The 25,955-nt window shown below is 39.1% G+C and overlaps 1 protein-coding gene across 4 annotated transcripts in view; it reads right to left on the reverse strand.

The window, feature by feature from the left end:
* The window catches only part of FLT1 (fms related receptor tyrosine kinase 1), a 119,372-nt gene that overhangs the window by 72,696 nt on the left and 20,721 nt on the right, over positions 1-25,955 (reverse strand). For all 4 annotated transcript variants that reach the window (XM_065830275.2, XM_071804556.1, XM_071804549.1 and 1 more), the window contains exons 4-10: positions 19,613-19,737; positions 11,793-11,955; positions 11,571-11,707; positions 9,874-10,048; positions 7,870-7,987; positions 5,783-5,952; positions 5,215-5,374 (exon numbers count right to left, since the gene is read on the reverse strand). In XM_065830275.2, the coding sequence (XP_065686347.2) occupies positions 5,215-5,374; positions 5,783-5,952; positions 7,870-7,987; positions 9,874-10,048; positions 11,571-11,707; positions 11,793-11,955; positions 19,613-19,737 (1,048 nt within the window). The remainder of the gene's footprint in view (positions 1-5,214; positions 5,375-5,782; positions 5,953-7,869; positions 7,988-9,873; positions 10,049-11,570; positions 11,708-11,792; positions 11,956-19,612; positions 19,738-25,955) is intronic.

Consider the following 25,955-nt stretch of genomic DNA (forward strand, 5'->3'; position numbering starts at 1 on the left):
AACGTCAAGAGACCACCCTGTGAAGGGACCAGGAGAAAAAAAAAAAAAAAAAGGACAGCAAATGCAAAAAAATGTAGGAGAGTGAGGGTTAGAAGTGTGATACTAACCAAAGAACCCCTGACCACCTGGATGTAACTGTACTTCCTATATTTTAGGTTTGATCAATGACCAATCAAAAAGATTACTTGGGCAACATAATGCATTTTGGTTTAAAACATTTCCTATTAAACCTGAAAAACTTTGAGTTAAAGTGATTTGAAAACTAGCAATATCAAAATTTGAAAGCTTAAGCTTCTAGTTCAGCTAAGACTCATTTACGGCTTGCAGAATAAATTCATCAGTGTGTTACCTTGAGGACAGATGCAATGTACAGCATGTATTTATCAAGCTTATCCATATGTATATGCCAGGTCTGATTCACATGCTATTTTGTAAATAAGGTATTTTAAAAATGTAAAATATTCCAAACTACTGACTGAGAACAAGGATACGGTCCTACAAGCTGTTTGCAGAGGATAGAAGGTGTTCACAAGCAAGCATTGACTTTTGTACAGAGGAAATACAAAATGAGATGCTTCAGCAAATTGGTCAAGCTATTTCACTTCTGTCTTTCTTTTGGCTTCAAATTCTCTGCCAGTCCATGCTGCCGCAATGTACATCTGTCTGTTCCTTTGCATTTTTTTAAAAATATGTGAAAAACCCAGGGTCAGGTTTTTTTTATTTATGCTGATCTATTTCCCCAACTGTAGGAAAATAAGGGAATAGCTAGCATATTCTTTGATGTACCCATTTTAAGTGCCTTTACATTGCTAGATCACTGTAAGAAGATTTTCTTGTAGTAAAGAGTGGAAGGCACAAATGCCACCAGCCAGATCCTCAGCCAGTGTGAATTTAGAGCTGAGGATCTGTCCACATGTCAAATTAAACAAAGGCATTTTTGAACTACCTGTTTATTAATGGCATCTGACCTACTTTTACCAGCTCTAAGGACTCAGACTTCCCTTTCCCGAAAATAGAAGGTGGCATGGGGAACAAAAACAGTCACTGTGGACAAACTAATGGGCATCAATGTTTGCAGACATCCACAATTAAATTTGGGTGGTTCAGTACATTTCTAATTAAGTATAATTAACATTTGTTCTTTACTTGTTCATTTTACATACCTCACTGATGTTCCAAATCTGGTTTCCCCTGATAATCTATCCAAGCACATCCTAATGATTCTGCCTTTCAATCCTTTATTAATACACTGACAGAAACAATGCAGAAATGCAATTAGACTGCTGTGCACACATGGCCTGCCTCCTCTTTCACCAAAGCTGGTGAGAGTATGGTCATGTACTTTCATTATGGTATTTTCAGGTTTTCTCTATCTCTGCAGAAAATAATAATCTGACATTAGGTTTGAGGCTAAACAAAACTGATAGCTAAAGGAGAGACGAAGGTGGCAAGGTGGTGGGAGAGTTAGAACACCCAAGGCAAAAATTCAGTGTTATACCTGTTTGCAGTTTCTGAATGGCCAATCAGCCAAATCTTGGGCAGAGCATGATGAAGACACCTCTTGAACTGTCCAGAGAGAGAAACTTTCCCCAAATGACACTGCACAACCGTTGAGGAAACCAGTGCTTTCACTGAACAATATCAATATCCCACGTGCCTTTCTTGGCAATCTCTGCCAGACCAGTTTAAGATAAACACAAATCTGCTGAAGAGATTCATGTCAAGAACCATTAACATCAAGCACATTCTCAGCATGCAGATGCTCATTCTTCAGCCTCAGAGCTGGTGAGTTTTAGGTGGAGCCCAGCCCCGCTGGCTCCAAAGACAAGCCCTGCCGCTGGCTGCCCCTCTGCTGACAACCCAGACTGAGGGAAAATGTGGCCAGAAAGAACAACTCCAGGGTGGTAGGGAAGGGGCCAAAGAGGCTGATGGCTACTGCAGGGCAAGTGTCCCTCAGCCTGTCTTCTGCTATATCCACTGAGCAACTGGGGACTGCCCAGCCTGGGAATGTATGTGACTGCTACAGAGCAACAGATTAAGTTGGACTAAGATAGCACAGAAAAAGAAGTTTCTTGATCATTTAAGAGACACTAATATTTAATTTTTTTAAATTTCATTTTATTTTAACTCCCACTGCATATTCAACTGTCTTTTACCTGTTATCTCTGAATTTACTAGCTTTTCATAAGCTTCAAAAAAAAATCCAAAACATTACTTTTTGCCCCAGACAATTTTTCTTGACTTTTCTAAGCTTCATTGCTGGGGTGAACATCAGAAGAGATTATTTCTATCTATCCATCTAGTTATCTAGCTAGCTAACAAAAGGTTATTTGATGGCAATAGATTTGTTTTAAGCAAAGTAATTTCAACAGAAAATGAAGAACAGGGAATATTAATGATGTTGGTCTCTCCACATTCCAAAAAGTCAAGTTTGTGGAGCAATTTTACAGCTTTTTTTTTTTTTTTAATTTGCTACCAGGAAACTATGAAAACTGTTTAATTTGGCTGACCTCCTGTTACTGGCCTGAATGATATAGAGATGAGAGTTATGCAAATTTATTGTACTAACCACAAAGCATTAAAATACATCTGCATTTTATTTAAAAGCAACGGAATCCACCAAAGTATTTTTAGATTTTTGAAACAGAAATACTAACTGCAACAGAAATTGAAGTAAGCAGCCAGATAACCTAATGGTTTCTATTAAGGAGCCATAGGCAACAGTGCTTCAAAAATAGAACCATCTAATTTATGCACTATGCATCATTCCCCATCTTGCAGTGATAGTACTCTAGTGATGTGAAGTTAAGCACATGTATAAATCTTGGAGCAAACAGATCTGTGCACTGCAAGGTCTTTGGAGCAACAGCATCTTTTTACTCAAAGTGTATGCTTTGTCCTGTAGCTTGGGATTCAGAAACTTTATGAGAATCCCTATTGCCATACACTGGATAATGGTTACCTGTAAGGGTTTATCAACTTAAGGTAGAAGGTACATCTGTGCACAGAAGCAGGCAATCCTCAACTACAAACAGAGCAACATTTTGGCCTTGGAAACTTAACATTGGACAGCTAAATCCAAAGAAATGCTGTAATGGCAGACTAAGATAGATTTTTTTATGCACTGTACAAGGTATACACACTTTGAATCTGTTGCTTAGGCAAACGTCCCCTCATACGATGGGGTAAGCATAGCGAAATAGGTGGAATTAAAGGGTTCTCCAGTTCTTCATGGAGAACACCTGAACTTGCACAGACATCAGCCTGAGCAAAGGCCTGCCAGCTGCTGAGGTATTCCACTCTGCTCCCTTCCCGGAGCTGGAGACAAAATGTAATTATTCAGGTATTTCTGTCTTTCTGCGATAGTTAATTGCCATCATATTAGTCAGAGGGAAATCATTCCACTCCTCTTAGGCAAAGCATTAAAAATGGTGCTCTCCAGACTACTTCTTCAATGAGCATTTAAAGGAGAAGGAAGGGGAGGGGGTTAAAGAGAATTGTCACAGAACAATTATGAAGGCAATTTGGAAGCAAGTCTGGAAACAACCTTGTAACAGAGCCAAAAGCTGATTCAAATTGTTACATTTCTCCTTTGATCACCTGCTCAAATACACTTCTAATTAGCATTTAATCGAGTCTATAGTTTAGCACATTATTAAACACCTGCTTGTGGATATTAATTTCTGTTTCTCATAACATGCTCTCCTGTGCCATAGTGCAGATCTGTGCTTGTTTACACAAGGAAATATTTGACAATGGACAAGCACCAACCCAGCTACCAAAGAAGAACCAACTGTTTTATCAGTGCTGCACCATGATTTCAATCCAGAGCATGCATAGATGTATAAAGACTTGAAAGAAACTAAAAGACTGAAAATTTTCATGCATGCCTTTCACAAGGTTTATCTACCTAAAAGATGTTGTGTTTTCTCTTACACCTTGAACCTGTAAGCAAAAATAAATTAATACTTGGAATTTTGTAGCTTGTCCTTCGAAGGTAACATAGAGGAAATGCAGCCCTCACCTGTCTTCAAAATGGAGAATTTCAGGTTATACCTATTCCAGCAAAGCAAGAGATTGCTAGTGCCACCTCTTGGTGACAATGGCACAGAAAGCCAACCATTAGCATAATCCCAAAGCAAGGCATAATTGGAAAAATTATGTGTGCTTCTAGAAAGTGCTGACTACTCTTTCACTGATCACAAGGCACTTGCAAGCACTCTAAATTTGAAATACGATTTTTGACCTATTTAATTGAATGAGGTGTCTTGTGTTTCTGCAGTTAAGTATGTGCTTAAATGTTTGGATGGACTGCCACTAAAACCCAATTCTATGAAAATGCTGAAGAAGTTAAATCCTATGTAAAATGATTAATTACGACTGAAACAGAGAAATGTTAGTTCCTAAACTTTTGTTAGGCTTTTAAATAACTTTGTGGTGCAGCGATCCAAATACCTTGCATGTTTAACCCTCCAACAGTAGCTTAATGCTAATGCCATTGTAGAGGTTGAGTGTTGATCATTAAGATTGTGTCAGATTTCATGATTCAGTAAGAGCCTTGGACAAATGAGTCAACACACAAACTTGTAAGAAACAGAGTTCCAAAGAAAGCTTAAATATAAAGGAGGATTAGTTAAGTGCCACATCAGCATCAAGTAAGCTTTTATGGTGCCATTTATATTTTACCCTGTCTAAATATCTTCTGCAGAATACTGGGCACATTTGGCTTGCTGAACTGAATCTATGAGTCAATGTATCATAAGAGAGATTTGACTTTTATAATGGAAAAAGTCTTTAAGATTATTTCTGTTGGATTTCAAAAGGAGCCACACTGGAGAATCACCATGCATGGACGAATGCATGGAAATCTCCTCCATGAGAAAACGTGAACTTTGCAAGACATTGCCTGCAAGATTTCCCTCATAAAAAATAAAAAGCAATTATCACCTCTGGACGTTGCATGCATGAATAGTAGTGAACTATAAACAAATCTAAACAGCAATACAAAACAACAACTCTATCCTCCATTTTCAAATAATTATGCAGAAAAAAATGCATTGTGCCTACATGTTTACCAAAAAACACATTGATTAAAAGTATACAAAGTATTAACTAAGCAATGGTCATGGTAGGTTTTATTCTTGTACAAAAGTAAATATTTAAATGTAATGTTAAGGAAAGGCATGCTAAATAGAAGTAAGGAAGCTGTCCTACCTTGTTTTAGAATGGTTTTGTCTACAGGGATACCACATCCACGTAATTTTAGGCTGAGGAATACCATACACGGTGCATGTCAGCATTTGTTTGCTGCTCAGTAAATACAGATTGGGATCAAGGAGTGACGACACAGCATTTTCGTATATCTGGGGCTTCACTGTAAAGGGTAAAAATTGCAAACCAATTTAAACAACCTCATTTCCAATGTATTGCACCATCATGAAAATACTACATTCCTGCAGGGTGAGTGATAAGAAAAATCCCCAGGAGAACCAAGCAAAACAGCAGGTCTAAGTCAAGTCAGATGAGAGGTTAGTAACATGTTCAAGTCATCAAGAACAAGTATGTGACCGTGGAAGACGGAAACCCTTCTAATGAAAACCAGTGTCTGTGCTGATTCAAAGATGTGTTTGTCGCCCTGCATGTGGGGCTTGGATTTGGACCTATGACAGTCAGTAAAAAACCCGCTATAACTTGAACTGTGCAAGATCACTGAAAATCTAGCTCAATGAAAAGTTAGCATTTGCATGTTCAGGAGAAGCGTGGGAATATGCTGTAAATTTACCATTTACTGTAAGAGTGACTGTAAGATTCTTAGACAAGTTCCACTGTCGTATGCTCAAAATTATAGTGTAGTTTCCAGCATCTTCCTCAGCAACATCCTTGATGATTAATGAATAGTCTTTAACCATGTATCGGGCACATTTTTCAGCAGCAGGTAGCCCATCTTTTAACCTGTTTAAAAGAATTCCAGAAATCAAAATTTTGAGAAATAATGTTGCTTTAACTGCCTGTGTTATTTTGTTTCACAACATTTCTTGACCTTTGGGCAAAGATTGAATTTACAACCTGAGATCCTGTTTACCAGAGGGTTATCCTTCCCTTACAATAAGATTGCTGATAATTACAAATTATAAATAAATTATAAATTTGTATACTTATCTTGTCAAAGCAATTTGGAAAATGCCATTCTACATATTAAAGTTGATAAGGATCTGACAGGGTTCTATAACATTTGAGAGTAGCTGAAAATCGCAACTCTTTCTGAAGATCCCAGTTTTCCGTGCTTGTGCCGCCATTTAGTCTAGTAGACAACCATTTTGTCTAGGACTCATTCACACAAATGAAGGTTGTGTCATCTAGCACTGACCCTTTATTTATGACCTCAGAATACATCCTGGGACAAAGTATTACAGTAGCCTAAGCACAGCTGTGATTTTAGGAAGAGGAAGAGTAAGTAGATTAGATAAGCACTTAAGAATCAGATACCCCGCTATCAAGTGAATGTTTCTAAAGATAAGAGAAAATCAGCCTAAAAAGTACTAACTGTTGCTCACACACATATTCCTGAAAAAGCACAACATTTTTCTTCAAAGGTTAAAATATAGCATAAAGCACATTTTGGTAGATTGCTGTACAAAGGTTGAAACAGCATTAGTAGAAGAGTGCAACAGAATTTCACTATGATGATGGACTTAATTAAAATGATTTACAGGTTTTAGTAAGTATTTACAGAAAATTCTTACAGTTCTTAGAGGAGCACTAAAAACTGGGTCTAAGGACTATGGATTTAGGCATTTCATTGTATTTGTATTTTACAGAACCACAGAATAGTTGAGGCTGAAAGAGCCTCTGGAGATCATCTAGTCCAACCCCCTGGTCAAAGCAAGGTCAGCAGGTCGCCCCAGACCATTTTCAGTCTGGTTTTCAACAGCTCCAAGGATGGAGACTTTTTTTTTTGTATTTCAGAAGTTTTGGTTCTGTATTGTAGTCAACAAGCCAACCATTATAGAAACAGAAAATATTGTATTAATGGCTAGCATCAGCTTCACTTTCACTCCTCCCTTTTCCATGTGGAGCTGTAAATGTAAGGGTTTTGTAAAAGTAAAAACATTTGGAGCAAAAGTAATTTCTGGCTGTGAATACCATGAACTCTTACTGTTCATGTATATATGGTTTGTTTTCTTAATCAGTCTTGTCATAGACTCTTTGTTAAAGCGCAATGAACTGAGCAAGAGCTACGGGTATTTAAAACGATTTAAACAAAAAAACCTTGAGATCTTGAATAGATAATATTGTTTTATATAAAAATGGTTTGGGTTAATACAAAACATGGTTGAAATGATTACTTAGCACAGTATATGTGAGCCAAGTTAATGCTCCAGTCACTAAAGTAGGTCTACAACCTGCAGATCAGCGTATATGGTTTTCTAATAGTGTTTGTCTACATGACTCAGCTTAGTCAGTTATTTTAACGAAAGCCTCCTTTTCTTTCTCCTACTGTCTGAAAAGCAAGTTCAGGTCTCATATCTAAGTCTGAGTGAAGTCAAATGCAACACTTCAGTCAAGGGTAGAAGAGATATTTAGCTGTAGAGTGTCCATTGATTTCAATAGGAGACATATGTAACATATTTGAAGATTTAAGCTTTAAACTTTCCAGACCTCCTTTTTTGCATGTGCAAAATGGAAATAATGTTCTCACAAATCGTTAAAACCCAGGACAACACTGAAACTTCTAATAAAACTCCACAACTGGCTTGTCTCCAGTTTGTTGCTATTTTCAAGGGGTCTTTTCTAAATATTTTACCTAGATATTATTTTTCACCTAAGAAGAGGTTGAGTGTGCATATGTGGAAGTAACTGTTGTCCTACCATATAACCTCCGGAGAGGGAAATGCCTTCACTTTCATTGACAAACGATAAGATTTTCTTCCAGCTACAGCCTCCAGTGCAGTTTTTCTTCGACGTTTCAAATTAATGAACATTTTATCTTAAACAAAAGAAAAAGAGTGTGCCTTTATTACCATTTGTCGGTCTTTAGAAACAGTTGCTCTGCTAAAGAGAACAGGAAAACAAATAAAAATTATCTTTTATAATTTCAGTGTTCCCAAATGTCAACAGGAAGAATAAAACCTAACCTCCTGGAGATCTATAAAATATGGAGAAGAATACCAGAAATACACAAGAAACTGAGATACGATTCCCGGGTCATGAATCTGCCTAGAGAAGATATGCTCTAGCCAAAATTCACATTGTGCTTCAGTCAGAAAAAAAGGCACTTGTTTCAGCACAAGAGATAAGGTGATTCGTGGTACATGGGAAGCTGAACTAGATGAGCAGATGACCCCTCCACCCCTGAAGGCTGAGAATCAATGAACGTTCCAAAAGAAAATACTCTGCCAGAGAGGATTTAAGGGATCTTCAGAGAAACTCTCTGTATTGTCGGTAAACAGCTGTTTCATCAAACAAACAAATCTTTATCACTTCATTGGAACAATCTCAACCTGCTGGAATTTGTTCTTTTCCAGTTGTATTGCCCCATATTTCAAACTCTTTGGCAAGTTGATGGGTTTTATCAGAGATGATAAAACACAACACTCTACAATACATTAGGAAACCTCCTTCCCCCTCACTACCCAAACTGCACTTAAGTAAAATAAAATATTCAAAACATAAACAATTGTTTGAGTGTCTTTTTGATAGAGGCTCTAGTGCAATATTTACTCACATTATGCACTGCATAAGAATGTTGGATATCTATTAAACAGGTGCAATATTCAATTGCTTGTCATATACATTGAAAATAACATGCATAAGATGAATCAGCGGTTTAATTATGCAAGTTGGGTTATACTTTAAAGATACAACGCCAGTTCTGCAAACCCTTATTCACACTCATGTAAATAAGAGTTTACAAGCTAGCTTCAACAGTTCCAGCTTCTCTGACTTTAATTTTAATCAATATCTGATAGCTTCAGACTTATCTGTTCAAGAATATAAGAGGCTGTTATCACGATTCATCTTATGTTCCCAGTGACCTTGTTCAAGGCTTAAAGAAAGAAAAAGAACTGAAAGAATACCAAGAATACCAAGACGGAATGCTTAGTCCACACTTTCAGATACAAGGCAAAACTTAGATAATTGAAAATATGGAACAAATCAATATTATGATAATGTGTCATCTGCCATAGAGGACACCCACAAATGGCTTGGTCTTTAATACCAATAATGCTTCAAAGGTCCTAGATAGTCCTAATCGTAACAGGATGCCACAAAGAAGGTAACTTTTCATAGTAGTCTCAATGCACAAAAGTCATAATTCACATATATTTGGAATAACCCCAGAAATGCCCAAGTTTCACAGAAGGCCCAGGAAGACTATGAGGAACTTGTTCAAGGTTCTCACTGTAAAACCACACTCCTGAGTTGCAGTATCTTGTGCTTGTTTCATTATTTTGGATGGTCTAGCAGCTACCTGCTCCACATAGAGGTCGTGTATCTACTTATTCTTCATTTTTCATAGAAAATAATAAATAAGTACCATAGAAGAGGAAGTTAGATTCTTCTTTTTAAGTTCAGCTTGTACATGTGGGTTTTTTGCAAACTATAATCTAACTGATTGCTTCTGCCAGAACTGGCTGAGGACAGTATTTAGCAAACAAGAATGACCAAACTGAATATTAACATATCTGCTGCCAACAATACAAACCAGTCATGGAAGAAAATGCACATATTGCCTTTTGTCTCCCTCCTTTTTCTGACTATGATAAAGATGCAATAAATTCACTTCCATTTTGTGTCAAGGTGTAAAGTTATTGCACGACTGAGCTTGGTAGATGAGCGTTCAGTATTCTATAAATCTGCAACATTTCTTACCATAAACAATTACTGTTGTGTTAACAGCCTTGATTGATGGCCCACTCTTCACGTGACAGGTGTATTGGCCGTTATCAATATCACGCACTTTGTCAACAACAAGGATACTGTAAAAAATGTTGGCTTCTATATTCCTCTGGTCAATGCGCTGCATTATAGAACCTCTCTTCCGTGTCTATAAAAGCAAAAATCAACAAGTAAGAGTGTAATCAAACCAATTTTCATTATTATTAAAATTTTTATTTTACAATACTGCCACCATACCTTAATAAAAAAATCCAGATCCCTCTGGACAGCACTGACATACAAAATACACTTAACATTTCCAGAGGGTCAAAAAATAAAAATCGAAAGTAGCATAGCGATTTATTCCTATCTTCACCAAAGCTGTGATAACACCCAAACTAGTTCTTTCCAAATGAAGATCATCCCTTCTGTACAGCCTGCCACAGCAACAAACCCAACTCCACATTGGTCCTTGACCAGCATTGCTCATAAAAATCCCCAGAGCTGTGATGTGAAGAGGAGCACATAGTTTGGTGTCTGGATTCAGCATCCATAAGCAGTGGATATATATAAGAAGAGGGCAGACAAGAGGGGAGAATTCTGGAAACGGTATAAACAGAAAAGGAACAAGATTTGGCAAGGGAATAACAGGGTGGAACTGAAGATAATGTGAGTCTGAGGAGTTATTTCCTGCAACTCGCCCTCAGCCTTCAGCATCAAAGTTTATTTAACCCAGGACATCACTGGTGTCTCACAAACACTGAGCACCCTTCAGTTATTATCCAAATAAAAACAAAGCAGAATTTCACAAGTGTGGTGCTCAGCTAGAGCTTGGTAAGGGACCAATGAGTAATGTAATATATTTGGAGCATTTCTCGTTGCTAAGTTGTTTATTTCTGAGATGAAAAAATGCCAAGGAAAATGGCTACAGTGTGCAATAAATGATTGCATTAATCTTCCCTATATAATGTAATCATAATTTCAGCTTGTGATTAGGTACAATGAGTGACATAATAAATGTTCTTGACTTGAATCATCAGCATAAATCAAACTGACATGAAAGGAATGGGAGTTGTAAACCTTAAAATAATGTAAATTTTTTTATCAGCTTTACATGGACTCCCTGGCAGTTATTCTGTAAGTGACAAGTATTTATGAGGATGCTCCCAATGCGGTGGGAGGAGAAGCACATTCAAGATCATTCCTGTGGTTGTCAAAACAAGAGGATTGTTCATGTGACACTTAACAAATGAGATTTTGGCTAGCTAAATCAAAATATCTTTTCTAAACACACTCGAGTCGGGTGCCTGACTGTCTGCCAGTCTTTTAAATGGATATGCTGAGAAAGAGCAACTCACTGAAAAATTTTGTCACAAGAGAGAGCCCTTGCCTGTGTAGATATATTTCTAACATTTCTCCAGATTGAAAAGAAGCTCCCAGGGATGAAACAGTTCTAGTGTTTGCTCATGATTATGCAGTATTACCAGAGTACACCATGTGAACACGTTCCTCATGCAATTAAGCACCAGGAAAGAAATAAAAGAGAAACATTTAAAGACATGTCAGTAAGGGTCGAAACAATGGAATGTGAAGCATGGCAAGCATTTGGAGGCAAAATTCCTCCTGAGATGCTAGAAGCAGTGTGATCTATGGGAAAACCCTGGTTTCTTTATTTCAACCACAGCACTCACCTCTCCAGGATAAGTCCACGTCATCTGCACTCTGGTGTTCCAAGCTGCGGTGACAGTGCAGTTAATTGCCAGGCTGTCACCTTTCAGCAGCTTGACAAGACGTGGAGTGCTTAACTGGACATCAAAAATTGTGTTGGCTGTATGTGATGAAGAGAAAGAAAAGTGAATAACATCGCCAGGGCAGAGTGCCTAATGCAAAGATGAGTGGAGAACACTACTTACTTTCTCGGTGTGTTAGGTACTTTGTGCTATACTTGTGTCCACCAATGGTTGTCTCACAGCTCAGGAGCCCTATGAATTTGTAGGTTGCTTTGGGTATTCTGAAGCCTTTCATGCTGTCCCAAATTATTGTCTTGCCATCAGGAATTAGGGTTTCACGTGGAATCTGGAAGTGTCAAACACATTGTAGAAACAACTCATCCTCATGCTATTCTTTAATACAGGGATGTCAAACTCATTTTCACCGGGAGCCACATCAGCCTTGCGTTTGCCTTCAAAGGGCTGAATGTAATTTTAGGCCTGTAGGAGTAGTTACATTTATATAGTCCTAAAATTACATTCGGTCCTCTGAAGGCAACCATGAGGCTGATGCGGCTCCCAGTGAAAATGAGTTTGATATCCCTGCCTAATCAAAGCAGCTTAATAAAAAGGAATGGAAAAAAAACAAAAAAAACCCCAAACAAACAAACAAAAAAAAAAAAAAAAAAAAAACAAAAAAAACCAAAACACACACAACAACAACAAACCACAAAAAAAAAACAGCCTAAAAATGCCAATCAAAGTAGAAAGGATGACATTTAATTATGCAGTTTTTTCAAGTCAGACTTTCATCACAAAATAGAGGAAAAATCTGGGTAAAGAATGTGAATGTTTTATTTGTTTCCAAGATTTCATCATTTATAACAGGATGTAATTTATGACACAATAGACTGACACTGTCATTAGCCTCAGTGCTTGGACTGCTATTCTGTTGGCTCCTGTTTGGCAGCTAAAGTGCTCATCTTGGCAAACCTTTGCAATTAAGTATCCTGGTTTCACCAATGAGACACAAATACAGATTTTTGAATGGAGGTGACAAATGGACTTAATTTGCTGTCATTTTGTGGCTTTAACGAACTCCTGCCAGGATTCAATCTGATGCTTCTCACTTTTATGTTGTCTAAAGGACTGGACTGTTAAAAAAAAAAAAAAAAGGAAAAAAAAAAAGGTTAAGGACAAGAATGGCAGTTCCAAAGCTGACAAGTGACAGAATACACATCTCTAAGTCATTATGTATAATATGAAGTGCAAATTTTAAAACCACACAACTTCCTTAGGTTCCTTAGGTACTTCTGTTGGAAACTTCTGATCATACTGAATGAAGAAAGTCATATTGACGAGGGATTTTGAGACGACATCTTGAAACACTAGATACATCACATTTCCACAGAAAAAAAAGTATTCAGCACATTTAAAAAAAATTGGCATTTCTAAATCTCTCCGAAGTTGAGGACCTAACAAATGATTAGCATAAAGCCATCAAGTGTTTTTAAATTTAAGGCCTGAAATCTAAGAAAGGCTAAAATATTGCCACATGGGATCAAGTGTTCACTTTGTCAGCAGTAAAAATTACATTTTATGTTAGGATCCTTCGAGTTTTAAGCCCCATTTTAATAAGGTATCAAGAAAACCTTAAGAAACAAAGCATGACATAGGCATTGAAGCTTAGACAAGACCTCTTTTTTGTTCACATCATCTCTTTTGTTATGCCTTATCAACAGAATAAATGCCACCATTTGGATAACACAGAGATCAGCCACAAGTATAAAGCCTGGATGTGACTCTCCTTTTACAAAGCCTGCTTTCACAATAAAAACATATTTTTAAAGATGGCACATAGAGCTTGAGTGAATTAGTGAATTAGTTCCCTAAGCAAAGACTTCTGGGTCAACTAAGCACCTTGCAGCCCATCACCTCTCACTGTGCACCCAGTCTCACTATGTCCCCTTCTTCTCTTTCTTCCCCTTTATTTGAGCAGAGGACTTGTATGCTGGCCAGCCCTCTCCTTCCTACAGCCAAACCCAGCATGTGTGGCTGCCAGAGGCTGCCAGAGGCTGCCAGAGGCTGGGGAAAGCATGGCTGCCCAGCACCCTACTGCATGGTACAGCGTCTCTCCAAAACATGGAACCCTTGGTGCTGTCTGCTCAGTGCACACCAAAAGCTGCCCTTGAGATCACTTCCACTCATCTCTTGCCATTTCCTCTGGCAGAAGTGCACAGTGAATCAAACAAACAGTAATTACAGAGCACAAAATGTTGTGGTAGAATTCCTTATCTTTACAACAACTGATAAGATGCTATAATAAGCATGCAAATTGCAGGGGAAACGTGTGTTACACACACATACAAATAAAACCCATTACTTTCTAGACTGCTGGCTACCATTCAACAGCATATTGTACTCTAAGAGATCCATTGCCATTCCTGTTCTAAATAAAACAAATATTCAGGCTTTGGTTTAAAGTAGATCATAATTTTGCTTTCCATGGCTTCAACTGAATTTATCCTCTTGCTGCTTTCATGGAAACCAAACTATTTCTGAGCATATTCCTCTATAGGTTTTCATACAGACCCACAAAGGAAGAGACAAGTCCGAGCTTCAGAGCCTCCCTAGACTGACATTTCCAAGGGAAAGCATTAACTTCACATTAATTAGTTCATTGATGGATTACTGAATTTATATTAGCCTTACTGCAGGAATGGGAAAGTAACCAAATCACCCAGAAGTGTATGGGGCTTGTAAATAAAGTGCTCATCTAATAAATATGATCCTGCTTTGCAACACCGAATGTTGTTGGTTGTCTGTATATACAATAGGTTCACCTGCCTTGGAGGCAGATCTTTGCCTGCACAGTTTACTGATCTGACACCCCTCAAAAACCAGCTAGAGTTACATGTTTTTGTGTAGTGTTTTGCAACATTGAGACTAAAATGTTTCACACACTCACACATGAAAGCATAAATGGACGTTTTAAATTTATTGCACAGAATACTTTAGAAAACTGAAGTCTATGAGTAGTGGAAGACCACCGTGACACTGCTTGTCGCTGGCAAAGTCAGGGAAACAGGATGCTGCAACAAGCCCCTTCATAGGGTGGAAATACTAGGATTTTGTCTCAGAAGAAACCAAGAGTGGAGGCTGTGTGTTCACCCTGATGGCCCTTCGCAGCTCAACGCTCTCTCCTTGCTTGCTTTGGTTTCTTACCCAACTCTTCTCCATGCTGTTCTCCCCTGCCAGCCCCACTGGTTCAGGTGACCTGTTTCCCACTCTCAGAGAAGCATGATTGCTTTGCTGCACCCTAAACCAACTTCCAGGCAACCATCTAGAGACACAGCGTCATCACCATGATGATCACTGCAAAAATGGTACAGGATGGATGATCCCAGAATCACACAATAATTTAGATTGGAAGGGACCTCTAGAGGTCAACTGGTCCCTCCCACACACAAAGCAGGGCCAATGTAGTTCAGGGCCTTGTCAAAAAATTTGGCCATTTGGTCAACACAGAGAGAAGCAGAAAACCTGTGAAGAAACAGAGTGCTGGAACAGTGAGATCTCCCCTGAAGCAGCAGAGGATAAATCCAACTAAAATAATAGCTTACAGATGGATACCAGCAGATAGTCAGAAGCATTCAAAGAATCAATGTGTTGCGACAGCTGCAGTAAACATGGAATTTACTGTCTACATACTTATCTGCATGAACCACATCACTGTGGATCCCAGTGCAGTCTTGGCCTTTCACCTTCTTTGTATTTTGTTTCTAACTAAGCTTCAGTTTCTTTTGGTATAAGCTGTGCCTCCTTATTTGTTCAGCACCAGTCACTGAACCTTTTTTGGTACCCAGTAACATTAACACAGTACTACCACAATGTTTTCTGTATATACATATGGCCAAGTGTACTTAGTCAAGCTGTGGTTCCCCATGTCTCCAAAAGCAGATTGTGTTAGAAAGAACCAGCTGAAAGTATAGTAAAAATGTACATTAGAGTTTTGAATACTTGTCTTTCATGTCCCTCTTTCCATTAATCTGGGAAGGATGAGGTGGCATTATCAAGAATTCAGACTGTCCAAGTGTGTGACTCTCAGCATCCTTGGTTTTTTTAACTCTTTTCATTTCTTATGCAGAAGCTCATTTACCTTTATTCCTGTGAATGTCATTTTTGACTTTATGACAGAGAAGCCAAAATAAGAATAAACAGAGGGATCAAACCATTGTACCAAAAAGGTGATGCTTTCTCTGTTTAGCAAGATAAGACCAAATGAAGAGGCAAGAGAAATGTATACTTTATTTGCAATAGGGTTTGTCTGATTTTAGGTATCTTAAATGAGGCTGCCAAAATCATATTGATAGGAATGATGGTTTCAGAGGCTCTGGATATCTGTCTATTAAGCATTAGATCAAAACTATAAATTTATTTCACAGGTTTTCATATGATGAAGAAGGGCCATTAGCTGTTCCAAATATAGATTATAACAGGACCTGACGGCTGGATTTGAAATAGGAATGAAAAGCTCCATCCCCATTTCCCAATCCCTGTTTTATTAACTACTTGATTTTCAAGACTCCTCCCATGTTGTATATGATTGCCATGCTAAAGAATCTAATTTGCACAGATGTTCATCCTGAAAGTTAGAGAAACACGGTACCTCAAAGGGTTGAGTACGGTAAAGATGCAGTTTTAGTAAAAAAATCATTCGTAGTGTTGAAGATGGACAATGAAACTTCCCCACACTGGTCCACTAAAACTAAGAAATAGCAATGCAGAGGAACAAAATGCTGCAGGCAGTGTTCATGCAACTGTCCCAATGAGTCCTTTTAGAACAGAGAAATTACCAAAATATTCTATATTTTGATTTTCCGAGAATATAGAATGCAGAATTTAATTACTCTAATGCTGGAATTTTCTTTCTAGCTCCAGAGGATTGCATTATGGGGACACTGACTTCTTCCTCTATTGCTAAATGGAAAACACATAAGAGCTTTTGCCGTCTCTCCCGAAGCAGTTTGCCTGCAGCTGTGAAATGCATTTAAAACATCTTTTAATTGCTATGTGAGCAAAAACTTGCTGGAATCTTCATACGTGGGTGTCACAGATGATAAAAAAAGATATGATGTAATTGTAGCTTACATACTTCAGGAATTTCTGGGATTAATTTTTCCTGGAATGCAAAACATGTAAGCAACGAATCCTTTCTTTCAAGACTTGGCTCCACCTCCTCTTTCTCGTTCCCAGTGTATTACATCTGGTTTTGATGATGTAAAGATGCATCTTACACTACAAGACCAAACTAAAGGGAAGTTGATACAAAACCAGAGAGTAGACATGTCTCAATGTTCTCCAAATAAGGAGAAAAAAAATTTCTTATATTGTTTAATGAGAGAGAAACCTAAATTCTGACAGTCAGGAATTTAATATGCTGAAATTTCAAATGCTACAATACAGTGCTCAAATAGAACCACAGAATAGAATCATAGAATCATTTCAGATGGAAGAGACCCTCAGGATTGAGTCCAACCATAACCTAACTCGCACTAAACCGTGTTCTTAAGAACAACTTCTAAACACCTCCAGGGATGGTGACTCTACCACTTCTCTGAGCAGCCTGTTCCACTGCTTCGCCACCGTCTCCATGAAGAATTTTTTTCTAAATATCCAATCTAAGCCTCCCCTGGTGCAACCTGAGGCCATTTCCTCTTGTCCTATCACTTGCTACTTAGGAGAAGAGACCAACACCCTCCATGCTACAGCCTCCTTTCAGGTAGTTGTAGACAGTGATAAGATCTCCCCTCAGCCTTCTTTTCTTCAGGCTAAACAGCCCCAGTTCCCTCAGCTGCTCCTCATCAGGCTTGTGCTCCAGACCCGTCACCAGCTTCGTTGCTTTTCTCTGAACCTCAATGTCCCTCTTATGATGAGAGGCCCAAAACTGAACACAAGATTCAAGATAGGGCCTCACCAGCGTGGGTACAGTGGGATGATTACTGCTGGCCACACTGTTCCTGATACAAGCCAGGATGCTCTCAGCCTTTTTGGCCACCTGGGCACACTGCTGGTTCATATTCTGCCAGCTGTCAATCAACACCCCCCGATCCTTTTCTGCCAGGCAGCTTTCCAGCCACTCTTCCCCAAGCCTGTAGAGCTACCCAGGGTTGTTGCGACCCAAGTGCAGAACTCGGCACTTGCCCTTGTTAAACCTCCTGCCAGTGGTCTCAGCCCTTCCATCCAGCCAGTTCAGATCCCTCAATATGGCCTTCCTACCCTCCAGCAGATCAACACTGCCACCCAATTTCGTGTCATCTGCAAATTTGCTAAGGGTGCACTCAATCCACTCGTACAGATGACCAACAAAGTTATTAAACAGAACTGGCCCCAGTACTGAGCCCTAGGGAACAGCACTCATGACCACTGCCAACTGGATTTGGGTCCGTTCGCCACAACCCTTTGGACCCAGCCCTCCAGCCAGTTCTTTATCCATCAAAGAGTACACCCATCCAGGCCATGAGCTGCCAGCTTCTCCTGGAGAATGCTGTGGAACACAGTGTCAAAGGCTTTACTGAAGTCTAAGAACACAACGTCCACAGCTTTTCCCTCATCTCCTAGGTGGGTCACATTGTTGTAGAAGGAGATCAGGTTGGTCAAGCAGGATCTGCCTTTCATAAACCCACGTGGACTCGGCCTGATGACTTGGTTTTCTTGCATGCGTCATGTGATGTCACTCAGGATAATCTGCTCCACTACTTTCCCTGGCACTGAGGTTAGACTGGTAGGTCTGTAGTTCCCCAGATCATCCTTCCAGCACTTCTTGTAGATGAGCATGATAAGTTCCCACTTGACAAAATCCACACTATGGAAAGCTAAATCTCATTTACTTTTGATTCTACAGCCACAGAATCTCATGGTGCACTTCTTGCAGGAGAACCATGTACATGTTTGCATACACACACAGAGTAGCATCCTAGATCAGATTACTTTATTTTCTCTGTATTTTGCTTTCTTTCACGAGATTTAACAGGTGGAAAACAAGAGGCAAAATCAGTATCTATTTGTAAACCTCTAGATCACGTTAAAACACCGGATCAAGTCTGTGGCTTGTGTAAAACTCTACAGCCAAAGAGGAATCAAAGACTTGTATTGATCTAGATAGGCATTTTAAGGTGGTACTGTTTGGCAATTGCATGCTATTCTATAAAGAGACAAATTTATTTTCCTTGTAACAATGATGAACATTTATGCTGCTATGTACCAAACACCTTTTATTTAGAAACCAAACATCACTGGCACCTCCACCTCATTTCTAAGCCAAACAAATGAACTTTAGAAAAAGAAGAGCTGTGCTCTGTCTTGGTACTAAGCACTTTACTACAGGCATATAGGTCAGTTAGCTGTCTGTGTAACTCTCAAGGAACCTAGGAAATAAATGGTTTCCCCGAAACATTAAAATTGTCTAGATTTTCTAAAACTGTCCTCATCATCTCAAACCCTGCACAAGTTTCCTTACAAGGAGAAGCCCTCGCCTGTCTGATGATAAGTGCACTCATATGGAAAAGGAAGCAGCGAAGTCAGTGGTGGGACTGAGGAAGGGCAAAGGCTTGCAGAGATCCTTGTACAGCCCCAGCAAGTCTCCAGGGACCAGCTGTTGCAGAGGACAGAAGAGGAAAGGGGAGGAAGGGCAGGGGAAGATGTGGGAGGAAGTCTCCTAACAAAAAAAAACTTCCTAGGCTTAAGAAACATTTGTCAGTAAAAATTTAATAAAATGGTATTAAAAGTTTAAGTCTCTTCAGAAAACTCTCATCCAATAAAAGCAACTTGAGGAAGCCCTTCTGTGACATATGAGATGAAGCCTTCAGAGTTGCAATATTTCTGAACACACTGACACCCAAAAACCTTGTTTAAGAAATACAAAATTGTTAGAATATTTTAAAAGCACTACGATAGTAGTAGACAAACAAACAAACAAACAAAAAGCATGATAACACCTTCAGAACATGCTTTGCTTGAAGTACCTTTTTTAAAGTAACAGCAATGTTTGGTGCTGTGACTCTGCATGGAATGATCATTTCTCTTCCCACAATCATGTGTATTATTTTTGGTATATCACTGTGCATTTCTACAAATGGATTGCTTGTATCTGCAAGAGAAAAAAAAGAAAAGGTTAATATCTGATCCCTTAAGACAGTTTATAGAAATTGCAATGGTGCATACAGTCTTGAAAGAACTGACTAATCCTGTTTGTAATGAAAGCTAGACCATGTCCTCAAATGACTCTTATGTTTATTGTCATCTAAACAAGTTTAGCACAATACTATTGAATATCTGAAGAAAAAAAACAAACCAACAAACATTGCTCAATATCAATAGCAGTACTTTGGTATCTCCTTTAAAATCCAGGAGAGTTTCAAGTACAATTTTACCATTACAGCAGTATCTCTACTGCTTAGGGATCTGTTTCTTATTTCAGGCCATTTCTATTTTATTATCACAAGGAAACATAATTAGATGGGAAGGGACTGCACTGGTGCAGCCTCACCTGGAGCACTGTGTGCAGTCCTGGGCACCACAGTATAAATGGGTTATAAAGCTACTGGAGAGTGTCTGGAAGAGGGCTACAAAGTTGGTGAAGGGTTTGGAGGGCAAGCCGTATGAGGAGTAGCTAAAGTCACTTGTTTCCTTCAGCCTGGAGAAGAAGAGACTGAGGGGACACCTCATGGTGGCTACAGCTTCCTCACAAGGGAAGGAGAAGGAGGGGCAGGTGCTGATCTCTCTTGTGACCAATGACAGAACCTGAGGGAATGGCAGGAATATGTGCCAGGGGAGGTTTAGGTTGGACATTAGGAAAAGGTTCTTCCCCCAGAGGGTGGTGGAGCACTGGAACAGGCTCCTCAGGGAGGTGTCACAGCTGCAAGCCTGACAGTGCTCAAGAAGAGTCTGGACAACACCCTCAGACACATGGTGTGAACTGTGGGGTTGTCATGTGCAGGGAGAGAAGTTGGACTAGATGACCCTTGTGAGTCCTTGCAACTCAGGACATTCTATGACTGAAATTCATTTATCAGGAAAGACCTAAAGACTACATGTTCCTGCTGTCTGCAAGGAAATGGATGGAAAAAATGTTGACTTCACCAGCAGAAAGAATCTACTGTGATTATCCAACCATATTTTCAACACGGAGAATACAGACTAGCAAGAGTTAATTATTCTTGTGCTTCCCACTATCACAATACCTATATGTCTCTTTTGTAAGTGACAAGGTAAATGAAAATGCCAGGAAAACATTCATTCTGCTTGACTCAATAACTAAAGCTTGGCAGAGTAATTTACCGTCCCTTGAACAATCCTTTTAACAAATGACATTGTCATAAATAGCTTGCGCTGGGAACAGGGAACATTGCTGCTAGTGCTATTGTTTGGGTTGCTTAACAAAGAGGGGCTCAAGCCACAGGCTCTGGCTCCAAATCTTCTTTGCAGGTGTTCAGATTTGAAGGTTCGGTCTGACTCCCAGTGCACAGAAACTCCCTCAAAATTCACATAAGGTTTGGCTTTTAACTCTTAAAAAAGTGGAACATGCAGATCTTAATTCTGTGCTTATCTACGGCTCCAATGTTTTTTCAGGCAAATCCTATTATTTTCACCGAGTCAAAAATCTTACAAACAACAATGGACATCTTTCTTGGAAAAGAAATCAGTAAAGCTAGCAAGACTGACCCTTTATAAAACCTTAAATTGTATTACTTTACTAAAGTGTTCTGATCCCAGACTTTTGCATGTTGACCTTTGTTCACTCAAGTAGTTCTTCAAATGCACTACTTTTGTTTCTCTTTCAAAAGAATGAACTGCACTTCCCAGTGTCATAGAACTGTTCTGCCCTTGGGATCTTCTTTTCTTATGTTATGCAATAATAGTTCTGTTTGAGACATCAAGCAGGAAGAGAATCAATTTCTGCTCAAATTTATACTATGGAGAATCCTAAGGCAGAGTATTTCAAATGTACCCCAGGATACAGAAAAAAAAAGTCTTAAAGATATTTAATGAAACTGTTGCACAAACATTCTGAAATGAAAGACTACCTCAGTGCTTTATTTAATAATAGGTGTTAAATATCCACAGAGATCGCAAAAGGAACTTATGAGTAATAGAGGATGCATATGTAATAAAAAATACCCTAAGGACTTGTTAGGCTGACGTTTCCTCTGCAATATGATTCAAGGAAAGACCAAGAATGAACGTGTTTGTAGCATGGTGAAAAGAATCTTTTTTGTTTTTCAGGGGCTACAGCCACAGAAGAGGTCACCTACCCTTTAACATCACCACACAAATGGATTTACTACTCTCCCAAGACTCATTTGTCTTTGTCAAAAAATTAAGAGCTCCTGCCCCAAAGCAGCAAACTTTGCAAAGTAGTTTCCTGTATCATAATCTCCAGATCATTACAAGTGTGAGGAAGAGCTGTTCTGGGGACTACCGGTGCTGTCTGCAGACACAGTGTCACCACTGACTGATGCCAATACTGAGGCAGTGGGGGTTGTGCAGCTCAGACCTTGCAGGATTCCTGCCCATCGAAAGGCAGGGACAGGAAACATGCACAAAACAACACACTTTGCTTCTTTTCTTCTTCTTCAATGGAAATGCGCGTTTGTGTCTGGATAAGTCAATGAAATGCTCTATAAAAGTCAACTGAATACTCTGGCTGCTCTTGGTAGGCTTTAAAGTCCAGCTACAGCCTTTCTTGGTACACTCCCTGCAGTGGTACACCAAGGCGTCTCCATGCCCCCGCTATTCGCGTGCAGAGCTCCCATTGACATCACCGGGGACTTCCGCCATGGGCCGGAGGGCAATCGATGGCCCCAAGTGCTCCAAATGTCTTCCTGCTTTTGATTAAAAGAAATACGCATCATGTTTCCTAGCACAGTTTTGTTTTTATAATGAGTGTGGAGGCTTTTCCTGATTCCCTTTGATTTTATTCTCCTTCTGTCTTAATGGCCGTAAGGGGATACTCTCAGTGCCTCAAGACCAGAATCTGGTGCAGGCTCTACCAGCCTGGATCATGCAAAGCTGAACCCACAGCAGCACCAGGGTAGGTTGCGCCACATTGGCAGGACATGCCAACAACGTGGAATCCTTCTATTCCCACAAATAATAGCATTCCTTTTTCATCTTCCCCTCCCATCATAGCCCTAGTTATTGCCAGTGGCTCTTGCTACATTTTCTCACAATTCCTTCCTGGGGGGAGGTAAATGCCATCCTTCCCTGAGCATATGGCTGGCAGTACATCTGGAGTGACCTAACCTCCTGACAGCAGTCTTCTGGGCCAGCTTCACCCTACTTTCATGTTCAGAAAGCTCTAGACATAAAGGCAACGTCATGGACTGACATATCTTGAAGACTACATCCAAGTTATACATTCAGCTCCATCAGGATTTGGAATGGAAGATCTAAGAGGGTTGACCCAGTTTTTTTAATTTTTCTTTGGTTGGTTGGTTGGTTTTGGGTTTTTTGCTTCAGAGATACCCACAAAGGTAGCAAAATGAAAGATGGGTAGTCCAAATATTTGCATATGCTAAAGGTTACTTTAAAAGTCAGATTAGCATATTTTTAAATTATGTCTGGAATTAATGACTATGTGCTGGTTTGACTGTGTTCCTTACAATATCTATCAGTTACAATCAACATGAAACCACAAAGAGCATTCATGAAATCACAAAATCCATGAAGGTCACTTGCTATATTGTTAAAGAACATAAATATCAGCTTTTTATTAAGCTGGTTGGCAGCCAGATACAAACTTGATAAGAGATTTAACACAAGCAATATTATGTCTGGTATCAGTAACATATCTAGGCTATTTATGGGGTTTGCACAAACAACTACATCAGCCAACACTAAAATGCCAAATTCAGAAAAGATGGAAAAGTTCTTTGTTTCCACAAGCTTCAGCTACTGTTCTGGGGGTTCTTTTGTTTTTAATAATCTGAGCTATGTAAGTCAGAGTACTTACACATACATTTTCAAAAAGAAAAAATCTCTGCAGGGAAGTCTGAGCTCCTTTAAATCTCTGAAAGTTTGTCCTCTGAAGTTCTTCCAAAACACCTACTTACATTTAGCTCATCATTAAGGCTTTTTTTCAGGCTAGAAGAGCCAAAACAGTTTTCTCACATTCACATAACGAACTTTTCCCTCATGCATGTGAAGAGGACTGAAGTCTTTATTAAAGTACAGACCTGCAAACTTCATTAAAGTGCCAAATGCCAAATTCCCCTCTCAGTTATAGGGATTCACCCTAGCTAGCTTTATTTGTCCCTGATTAATTAGTAAGGCTGTTCAGAAGTAATTTGAGGAGAACCTTGCACATCAAGAGTGACCATCATCTCACAAATCTAAAATACATTCTTTTCCCACTGAGATAGGTGGCCAAACTCTTACTGTTGTCACTGAGGAGAAAGGGGAAATTCTGCCATGGGACTCATCTAACCTGTTCTAGATATCTGTGTTACAATGAGATGAAACATGTCCCATGAAAAGCACCTATTTAACCTGCTTACATGTATGTGTCTATGTCCCTTAAGAAAAAAAAAAATCTCGTTTTATATGTCTGAAAGCACAACACTTATCCACAAGAAGGGCTTTTGCACTCTTGCATCTTCTTAGCCTGTAAAATAGTACTTAAATGATTTATAAACATTGAAGGAGGACTCAAGATATAAATTAATAATCACAGAAGCCGAGGAAAAGAAAGAAAAAAGTGAACATATCTGGAGAACATTCAGACACAAAGCATTGCTAACGTAATTGTACAGTGATTTTTAGGCAGGGTTTGTTTGTTTTCCTTTGGGGCTAGTTATACTATGCTGCCATCAACGTAGGTCCATAACACACACACACCGCTGTTAAAACTCTTAAGAAAAGATATTCTTACCACATCAGCCAGGAAATCCACACTAAAGCAATTACTATGTTTAGAAAGCAACCTCTAGAAAGGCCAGTGGACATTAGGGATACTTTTTCAGGTGTAATCCTCCCTCATGATGGTTCATCTTGGAAACGTATTTCTGTTTCATTAGGAGCGATAACCTATAAGCCTCAGTGAGGAAGAAGGACTTAGTACATGGCCTTTGATACTGTCAAGGCATCCACACATGCACCACTCACAGTGTACTATAATGTGAAGTCCATGTACATGTAATAACAAAAGCACGGTAATTATAGGTTATAGACGTCAGCAAGTCCTAGAGGGCTCTGTTTTGTATCAGGAACCTCATTAGACACTAAAAATATGTCCACATACTTGATACAGCTGTACCATAGTTTAATTTCAACTAGTTTCCTTTTCATAAAAGAAATGATATCATATCATTAAGGCTGACAATGTTAGCCAAAACCATAGCACTCATAAGTTAAAACTGTGCCAAAAGCAAAGACAGAGAAAAGGCACAAGGGAGGAGTTTCTGAGGCCTCAGCAGGTTCCTCTGTCAGTACGTTATTTCTGAATAAGAAGAAGAAAAAAAAGAGAAAAAGAAGAAGAAAATCTCCCTTTCTGTTAGCTTTCAGGGTGTTTTGTCTTATTACCTTTTTCACCAGTTGAATTATTTTTACTTTGATGTTTCTGATCTTAAAAGAACTTTTTGGGGTATTGTTTGGATGCCCTTCCTGTTCTGCAATATAGTACGCTTAGAGTTACAAGAGCCAGTTCATTCAAGCTAAATCTTAATTCCATGTCAGTTCTGGGACTGGATCCAGCTATCTGTCTACAAGTGGACCTCCCAAGGAGGTGCCATATGATCAGCGCTTGCAAACATCCCGAGAAGGTGCATGTGATCAGCACTTGCAGAATACAACTCTAGAGTTTGAAAATGTACTCAAAACCCCAGATGTTTTGCACTTCAAAGGTTTAGATTTTGAACATTCACTAATGCAAAAGCCCTGTATTTTGGACTGTCCAACCTGAGATACATATCAAGCTAAATATCCAAAACTAGTGGACATGTTTGATATTTTAGGCATTGCTGGGTACAAGTACTGTTGGGACTTGTACCTTTAATTACCAAGCTCTGATTTGTCTCACCTACTTAAATAATTTCTAAGCAAGACATCTATTCTAAGCTTTGTTCTCCAGATTCCTTTAAAAGTCAGCGATGAGAAATATATACCAGAAGGTCCTTTTTTCTCTCTGTTGAGTACAGAAAGAGAATAGACAATTGACTCAGGCGAGGGGTCCAGTTTTAAAACCAGAATATTTTGAATGGTGCTTGATTGAAGAACCAGTACATGTCTCATTTTGCAAGGAAAAGCATGCAATCAGAAGACATGCACAGCAGGAGTGTGAGGAGAGACAAGGAGAGGAGATGAGTTAGT

The sequence above is a fragment of the Patagioenas fasciata genome, chromosome 1 (genome assembly GCF_037038585.1).
Source record: "Patagioenas fasciata isolate bPatFas1 chromosome 1, bPatFas1.hap1, whole genome shotgun sequence".
In the NCBI taxonomy this organism is placed as follows: Eukaryota; Metazoa; Chordata; class Aves; order Columbiformes; family Columbidae; genus Patagioenas; species Patagioenas fasciata.